This window comes from Pectinophora gossypiella, chromosome 20 (assembly GCF_024362695.1).
Source record: "Pectinophora gossypiella chromosome 20, ilPecGoss1.1, whole genome shotgun sequence".
Classification (NCBI taxonomy): domain Eukaryota; kingdom Metazoa; phylum Arthropoda; class Insecta; order Lepidoptera; family Gelechiidae; genus Pectinophora; species Pectinophora gossypiella.
In genome coordinates this window covers 13638472-13646800 of record NC_065423.1, presented here as the reverse complement: position 1 = coordinate 13646800, position 8329 = coordinate 13638472, and the positions used below count along the sequence as shown (strand labels likewise).

Here is an 8329-nt window from a genome sequence, read left to right as displayed (position 1 = left end):
GGCTGTTGTCCCCACTGCTCTCGTCCTGGGAACACAACACTCCGATTCGACAGGTACGCCGAGACGATACGCCTAAGGTACTTGGGCATCTGATGGTACCTCATTGCCTCCTCAATGCACCGCCAGGGCAAGGTGTTAAACGCATTGGCGATGTCGAGTGACACCGCCAACACTACCTCGCGTCGGGACACTGCCTCCTCTGCCAGGGCCTTAACGCGGAGTATGGCGTCGATGGTAGAGCGACCGTGACGGAAGCCATATTGGCTGTCCGACAGGTCGGGGCCAACTCGCGTGAGATGTTCGATGAGGCGTTCGGCAATGATGCGCTCGAAAAGCTTGCCCACCTCGTCCAGCAGAACGATAGGACGGTACGCAGATGGAGAGTCTGCTGGACGTCCCTCCTTCTTTAGGAGGACAAGCTTGCCCGTCTTCCATTCCAGGGGGAATATGGCTTGCTCGAAACAGGCGGAGAACAGTCTCAACAGCATCGGCTCTAAGGCGCTTGCGGCTAATGCCCACGCACGACCCGGTATGCCGTCTGGCCCAGGTGCCGTGTTTCTGGCTTTGAGCCGCAATAAGGCGGCGCCCAGTTCTCCAGCTGTCACTTCAGCTACCTCGGTCTCCTCGTTATCTCCCTGCCATGGAGGCACCATGGAAGGGGGTGTGAAGCCCTCCCGCGCGGGGAATAGCGTCTCCACTACGTTCTGCAGCAGGGTAGGCTCGAGACTCTGAGTTAATGGCGGGGCCCATGGTCTGAGCTTGGCACGTACCATTTTGTACGGCCGCCCCCATGGGTCGCAGTTCAGAGTCTCCAGCATCTCCTGCCGAGACGCCTCCTTAGCTTGACCGATTGCGGTCTGCAGGGTCTTCACGCAGACTCTGTAGATGTCATAGAGTCTGCCCTCTTCCTCGCAGTCACGGAGCCGGCGTCTTCTTTGCCGGGAATACTGGCGTCTGGCTGTAACGCAAGATTCACGCAGCTGCGCGATCTCCGAAGACCACCAGTAGACCCTCCGTCTGGGAGAGACGGGCTTGGCCCGAGGCATCGACGCGTCGCAGATCTGCGACATTGCCTCGTTTAGCCGAGCAGCCTCGTCCTCTATTACCACGGGGCCTTCGAGGTTGGAAGCCCAGGCCTGGACTATGGCCGCCTCCATCAGTAGCTCCCTGTTCAGGTGCTTTAGCACCCAACGGGGACTGTCCCTTTGCAGGGGTCGGTTCGGGCCATTCGGGGCAGCTGCGGAGGTGGAGACGCTGAACCGGATATACCTGTGGTCCGACAACGTCTCCACGCCCTCCAGCACTTCCCAGCCCTGGACACGGCGCGCCAGGGCAGCGTTTGCGAACGTGACGTCCACGATTGAGCTGCCCTGTTGCCGCACGCACGTGGCTACCGTACCCCGGTTGAGCAACTCCAGACCAATCGCAATCGCCCATTCCTCCAAAGCACGACCGCGCGCGTCCGTCGCTGGACATCCCCACGCCAAAGATTTGGCGTTGAGATCCCCAGCGACGAGCACGAGATCCGGGCGGCTTCTATCAATCAGAGCGCCGATCTCGTCCAAGAAGGTCTCGAATTCGGCCAGAGTCCGATTCGGCGAGAAGTATGCCCCGATCACCATCACGTCGTCCACAAACGCCGAGACAAATCCCCGACCTCTAAGCTGTCGTTCAAAGGGCGAGGAGCCGGCCGACGTCTGCGTGACAATTGCAACGAGGCCATCCTGGTCACCCAGCCAGTTATCCCTGGGTGGGATATAATAGGGCTCGCTGATCACCGCCAGTCCGATCAGCCACTCTGCCATAGACTGGGAGAGCAGGTCTTGGGCTCTGGAGCCGTGGCCGATGTTCGCCTGGAGGAACCGAGTAGCCATTAATCAACGGCCATGGTCGGTTCCACCTCAGCCCGAGTATCAGCGATCGCTCGCAACGGGCGGACAGGCAGCGAGGAGGCCCTAGAGCCTTCACCAGCCTTCCTTCCTCTGTTCCTGCGCTTGGATGGGGCGACACAGGAACCCATCCGATGGTGCGCAGGTTTACCGGCAGCCTCGCATATGGCGCAGTGAGGCTCAGCTGTGCACTTTTGGCCGATGTGACCGGCCTGACCGCAGCGATAACAGAGATTGCTGCGGTCCACCTCAACGTCGCACGTCGCTCTTACGTGCCCCGTCTCGAGACAGCGGTAGCACCGCATCGGCCGGGTCTCTAGCAGCTTCACTTGAGCCGCCACCCAGCCGACCAGTAACCGTCCACCCTCCGACACCTTCTTTGCAGCAGCCACTGGGCACCGCAGCCATACCGAGCCAAGACCGGTTTTGTCACGGCGAATTTCGCCGGGCTTCACCTGGTCTGCGGCGCATTGGCCAGCTCGAGCCACCGCTGCCACCAAGTCCTCAGCGGTGACTGAGTCATCCAGGCCCGAGATCCGCATCTCTGCGGATCTGATGGGCCGATTGACTCGGACGACGTCCTCATCCAAAGCTTCCCTTAGCTTTTGTGCGAGGGAATCTGCCTTCTCGCTGCTGGTGCTTCCCGTCACCTCTAGGATGCGGGCGCCAGTCACGGCTCGTCGGAACCGGACAGCACCTATGCCAAGCTCATCCAGCTTGATACGAGCTCTGGCTTGGGCCAGTACTCCGGCATAGGAAGCACCATTTTCCTCCGCACCAGGCTGCAGTGTGAGCACGACTGCCGCCGTACGAGGAGGGTGCAGCTTCACCGGGCCACTCTTTTTCGGAGTGGCAGTGACCTGCTTCTTCTTGCCCTTTTTTGCGACAACATTCCACGGCTCCTCCATTGTGGAGGGCGCAGATGGAAGCGGTCGTGGTGCGCGAGGCGCGGCCGCTTGTTGGACAGCGCCGGCCTTTCCCTTCTTCTTCTTTTTCTTTTTCTTCTTCTTCTTCTTATTTTCCTTCGCCTTCTTAGCCTCAGTGGGGGCCGGGTGAGCTGTCTCAGCTCCACCTGGCTTCGCAATAGGCTCCGTCTGTGCCGGGGTTGGCTTGACCGCAGGAGAGGCTTGCGAACGCTTTTTGTCGGCTGACAATGGCGGACGCAGTCTCCTCTCCGGAAGAAGTCTTCCCTCTAAGGCCTCTAGGCGCGCGTTGACCATCGTCCCTACCTGGACCATGATGGTTCGCGCTAGGTCTTCCTCGTCCTTAGAGGCCGGGGTAGCCTTCTGAGGCCGCCTCTGGCCGCGAGAGGCCTGCGTTGCAGCAGACGACTCGCCAGTCACGTCCGGGGGTGGCGCAGGGGCACCCTGTAGTTTCCGCAGCAGCTCCATCTCCACTCTGACGTTAATGAGCTCGTTTTGGAGGCTGGCCATTTGGGCCTGCAGGCGGGCATTGTCCGCTTGAATGCGGGCATTGTCCGCCTGCAGTTGCCTCGTAACGTCTGTGGAGGTCCGCTCGACTATCACCTCAAAGGCAGCTTGGATGGACGACTTCGCGTCCTTTAGTGCCTTCACCGAAGTGCCCTTCAGGTTACCCGATTTAGTGGCAACCTTCTCAACTACCGCCAAAGCGTCCAGCACCTGTTGGTTTAGGTCCTTGGTTGGGGCCTCGCTTGCTAAGGAGGATTCCGACAGGCGCGTCGCCCTAGTCTGTAAGACTTGGTTGGCGCATCCTGCGATTTCCTCCGCAGCTTGAGTTTTCAGAAACTCTTTCCTCACGGCGTTGACGTACGCCTGTGCCTTGGATAGGCCGACGTGTTTTCCGGTGGTAGACCGGCGGGCTTTGCACTTAGTGGCAGACTCCTCTCCGTCACTGCCCGAGGGCGAGGCCGACGTTGACGATGTCATCGTCAGGCGGCGCCTCTTTGGGCCCTCCTCTGCCCAGAAGCGGCTCCTGATTACAGGGGACCCTGACCTGAGTGGCGCTGCCACCAGGTTAGTATCCGTCCCATCAGACGGTGCCGCTTTCTCAGCATCGACCTCCATGTCGGAATTCGTCTCGTCCGGTATAGGGATGCGCTCCAGGACCACCCTCACTTCGGGAAGTGATGATGGTGCTGGTGCGCTAGCGTCCAGTCCAGTATCTGCGAAAGCCGGGTAGAACGTGTTTCTACGGCTTTGCAGCTCCCTCTTCGTTTTCCCCTGATCCACCTCTTTCTTTAAATCTACACTTAATCCTAAACTTAAACCTAACGAGTCGTCGGTATTCTTTTTACGAGGGTCCGTAACCTCGGCAGTTTTTGTCGGAGACTCTGCAATCTCAGAGCATTTGTTGCCCCCCCCAGAGTACGAGGGGCTGACCGTTATGGTACTGACGGTGGGGGATTTCCCGCCCTTGGGCGACGCACCCCCCTGGGGAATACATGACAAATTGCTCTCCATGTTTCCAGTTCCACTGGGACGGTTTTTTTGACTGGGGTTTTCCCCCCAGAGTGCCCTCGCGATCGGAGCCTCCGACCACTCAGACCCTGGCCGGGCACCACAAACTTGGCCTTGGGGTAATTATTTTATAGAGGTTGTCTTCCTCGCGGCCCCCTCCGCTCAGTGCGGAGGCGGCCCCCGCTCCAGACAGCAGCGCGTCTGGTTTACGGGTCGGGCCGGCGGTGGCCGAAGCCATTGCCCAGCATTGCTGCCGGACCCGCCGCCCCTGTCAACGCCGGGCCGAAGCCCCAGGTCGCATCTTCAGTACCCTCTGCGGTCGCAGAGGGATACGAAGAGCAACCACCCTCCCCTGCTGATTTTGGTCCGCGCCGGCCGAAGCCGGTACCCCCCCCATATCTGGGGGGGCGTTCCCCTATCCGCCACCTGGGGACGCGCCCGATGGGAGATCAGCAACTCCACACGGGAACCTAACCTAACCTAACCTAACCTAACCTAACCTAACCTAACCTAACCTAACCTAACCTAACCTAACCTAACCTAACCTAACCTAACCTAACCTAACCTAACCTAACCTAACCTAACCGTATACAGGAAAGCTGCATGAAAGCTGATCTGGAGGATGCAGCCCACAATGCATTCAGCAACCAATGTCCCACGCGCATGAAATGGGATAGACTGGCGCGAGCATCAGTAGCCTATTGCTAAAGTGGTCCCAAAGAGCAAGCCTTATAAGATATTCCAGGCGAATCTCCAGAGGAAGAAGCTGGCGACCCAGGAGCTCATGATTGAGGCCGGAAAGCGCAAGGCAACCGCAGCGCTAATCCAGGAACCCTATGTGGGCGGAGCACCGAAGATGAGCGGGTTTAGAGGCGTTAGAGTCTTCCAAAGCACTAGGCCAGGAAGCGGGACCGTTAAGGCGGCAATAGCCATTTTCGATCCGGACCTTAACGTGATACAGTACCCAGAACTCACCACGGAAAACATCGTCGTGGTGGGGATCCAAACCAGTGCCTGGAAACTCACGTTAGTCTCGTTCTACTTCGAGCCAGACCAGCCACTAGGGCCCTACCTGGATGTCCTCAAAAAGGTTGAAAACAAGACGGGACCTAACAGGCTCATAGTGGGAGGAGACGCCAACGCCTGGAGTATCTGGTGGGGAAGCAGGGAAACCAACGATAGGGGTGACGAGATGCTGGGAGCTCTCGACCAGCTTGGACTACAGATACTCAACACAGGGGAAACTCCAACCTTCGACGTGATCAGAGGAGAAAGGCGCTACACCAGCTGCGTTGATATTACGGCCTGCACAGCGGACATGTTGTCGATGATAGATAGCTGGAGAGTAGTCGAAGATTTGACGGGGTCGGACCATAACGGCATAGAGTTTCAAGTCAATCTGAAAAGGTCGAAAGGCATAAGCGTAAACCGTACTACAAGGGTCTACAACACCAAAAAGACTGATTGGGTCCAGTTCCACGCAAAGCTGAATGAAGTCATGCTGGAACAAAACATCACACCGGCAAAAATAGCTAAAATAAACAGTACCCAAGAAATTGAACAAGCTGTAAAAACCATAACTTCAGCTGCAACCGAAGCAAGTTCCCACGCTATGCCTAAAAAGAAAAACACAGATAAACTCACCGTGCCGTGGTGGTCCGATGAGCTAGCCAGCCTGAAGAAGGAAGTCGCAACGAGAAAGAGGAGGATCCGGTGTGCAGCGTCAATCAGGAGACCGAAGGTTGTTGAGGAGTACCTGAAACACAAAGAGAAGTATGAGTTAGAAGTGGTCAAAGCGCAGGTCGGGAGCTGGAAGGATTTCTGCGGGAAACAGACTAGAGAAGGCATGTGGGAAGGGATATACAGGGTGATAGGGAGGACATCCAAAAGGGAAGAGGACGTGCCGATGGTGAGGGACGGAGTAGTCTTGGACGCGGCGAATTCGGCGCGATATCTGGCCGAGACTTTCTACCCAAGGGACGATAGGGAAAAAGACAACGACGAGCATAGGGCAATAAGAAAGAGGGCGGAAATGACGAATGAAGGGAAGCAAGGTGAGTCTTGCGACCCTCCATTCACTGCAGACGAACTCCTAAGAGCCACAAAGTCTTTCAACCCGAAGAAAGCACCAGGTTCAGACGGACTAACAGCAGACATATGGGACCACCTAATCAGTAGCAACACAGACACCATCTTGCGTTTGATGAATAAATGCTTGACGCATCAATACTTCCCTCGATCGTGGAAGGAGGCGACGGTTATTGTGCTTCGCAAACCCGGGAAAGAATGCTATGATTCCCCCAAATCCTATAGGCCGATTGGGCTCTTGCCTGTGTTGGGGAAAATTTATGAAAAGATGATCGTGGCCCGACTCAAGTTCCACTTACTGCCGAAAATGAGTACTCGCCAGTACGGCTTTATGCCCCAGAAAAGCACTGAGGACTCCCTTTATACGCTGATAAATCAAGTAAGAACCAAACTCGAGGAGAAGAAAATTATAACCCTTGTGTCACTGGATATAGAGGGGGCCTTCGACAGCGCATGGTGGCCTAAAATAAAGGTACGACTGGCTGAGGAAAGGTGTCCGGCAAACTTAAGGAAGGTCGTTGAAAGTTACTTGAGCGAAAGAACGGTGAGTGTAAGGTACGGGGGCGCGGAGTACAAAACCAGAACCGAAAAGGGATGCGTCCAGGGGTCAATAGGTGGTCCCATACTCTGGAACCTGCTGCTGGATCCCTTGTTGAAGGGGCTAGAGGAACGCGGGCATCAGTGCCAAGCGTTCGCTGATGACGTCGTACTTATATTCGACGCACACACTGCACAAGAAATACAAAGACATGCCAATGCCGCTCTCGAGTATGTTCGGGTGTGGGGAGTTATGAATAAGCTCAAATTCGCACCGCATAAGACCAGCGCAATGCTGGTGACGCGGAAGCTTAAGCATGACACCCCGCACCTGACCATGGGAGGGATCGACATTGCCATGTCCAAACAGATCAAACTTTTAGGCCTCACTATCGATAATAAATTAACCTTCAACACACACGTCGCCAACGTCTGCAGCAAGGCAGTTGGTATCTACAAACAGTTGTCTAGGGCCGCAAGAGTGAGCTGGGGTCTTCATCCGGAAGTGATACGCAGCATATACACCGCAGTGATAGAGCCTATCGTCTTGTACGCTGCAAGCGCATGGGCGCCGGCGTCCAACAAACTGGGAGTGAGGTCTAAGCTGAACAGTGTTCAGCGAAGCTTCGCCCAGAAGATGTGCCGTGCATATCGCACGGTATCCCTAAACTCGGCACTGGTGTTGGCTGGGATACTCCCCTTGGACCTGCGCATACAGGAGGCTGCCTCGCTGTATGAGGCCCGAAGGGGAGTATGCCACCCAGCGCTGGCGGGCGGGGATATCGAGCGTGTTGCATCGGCACTCCAGATGCCGCACCCAGCGGAACGGAGAGCGATAGAGCTGCGTCACCTGGTGGACGAGGAACAGTATCGCGACAACAGCGACTTTCAAGTTCGCATCTTCACGGATGGCAGCAAGATTGAGGGAAAGGTCGGAGCCGCACTATCCATCTGGACTGGTGCGGCGGAGACGAAAACCCGAAAGCTTGCTCTGCCATCCTATTGTACCGTCTACCAGGCCGAGCTTCTCGCTCTCTGTGAAGCCACTCGGGAAGCCCTGAAGCGTAGAGAGACCAGCTTTGCCATATATAGCGACTCTATGGCAGCCCTCCTCACAGTCGTGAACCCCGAAGCCCTCCATCCTCTTGCCGTGGATTCAAGAGACGCCATTTATCGCAGTAGCATCCAGAACAAGAGCGTCTCCTTGTTCTGGATAAAAGCTCACGCGGGGTTGGAGGGTAACGAGAGAGCCGACTCGCTCGCAAAGGAGGCTGCCCTAAAGTCCAAACGCAAGCCGGACTACGATATGTACCCGGTATCATTCGTCAAGCGTTTTATCCGAATGGATACGCTTGACGAATGGAACCGGAGATACAG

At 56.5% G+C, this 8329-nt stretch overlaps 1 protein-coding gene across 1 annotated transcript; it reads right to left on the bottom strand.

Moving 5' to 3' along the window:
* Positions 1-1873: 1873 nt before the first annotated feature.
* LOC126376418 (uncharacterized) lies at positions 1874-4565 on the bottom strand. The gene is made up of 2 exons (XM_050023745.1): positions 4416-4565; positions 1874-4300 (listed from the first exon to the last, which is right to left on the bottom strand). Exons 1-2 carry the CDS (start codon positions 4563-4565, stop codon positions 1874-1876), a joined length of 2577 nt encoding a protein of 858 aa, XP_049879702.1.
* Positions 4566-8329: the final 3764 nt, after the last annotated feature.

What these genes read in the sequence shown, in the direction of transcription:
- LOC126376418 (XM_050023745.1), bottom strand. Translation starts at nt 4,565, where the DNA reads ATGGCTTCGGCCACCGCCGGCCCGACCCGTAAACCAGACGCGCTGCTG. An exon ending in GTTTGTGGTGCCCGGCCAGG is followed by an intron (nt 4,301 to 4,415) that starts GTCTGAGTGGTC and finishes TGTATTCCCCAG; the next exon opens with GGGGGTGCGTCGCCCAAGGG.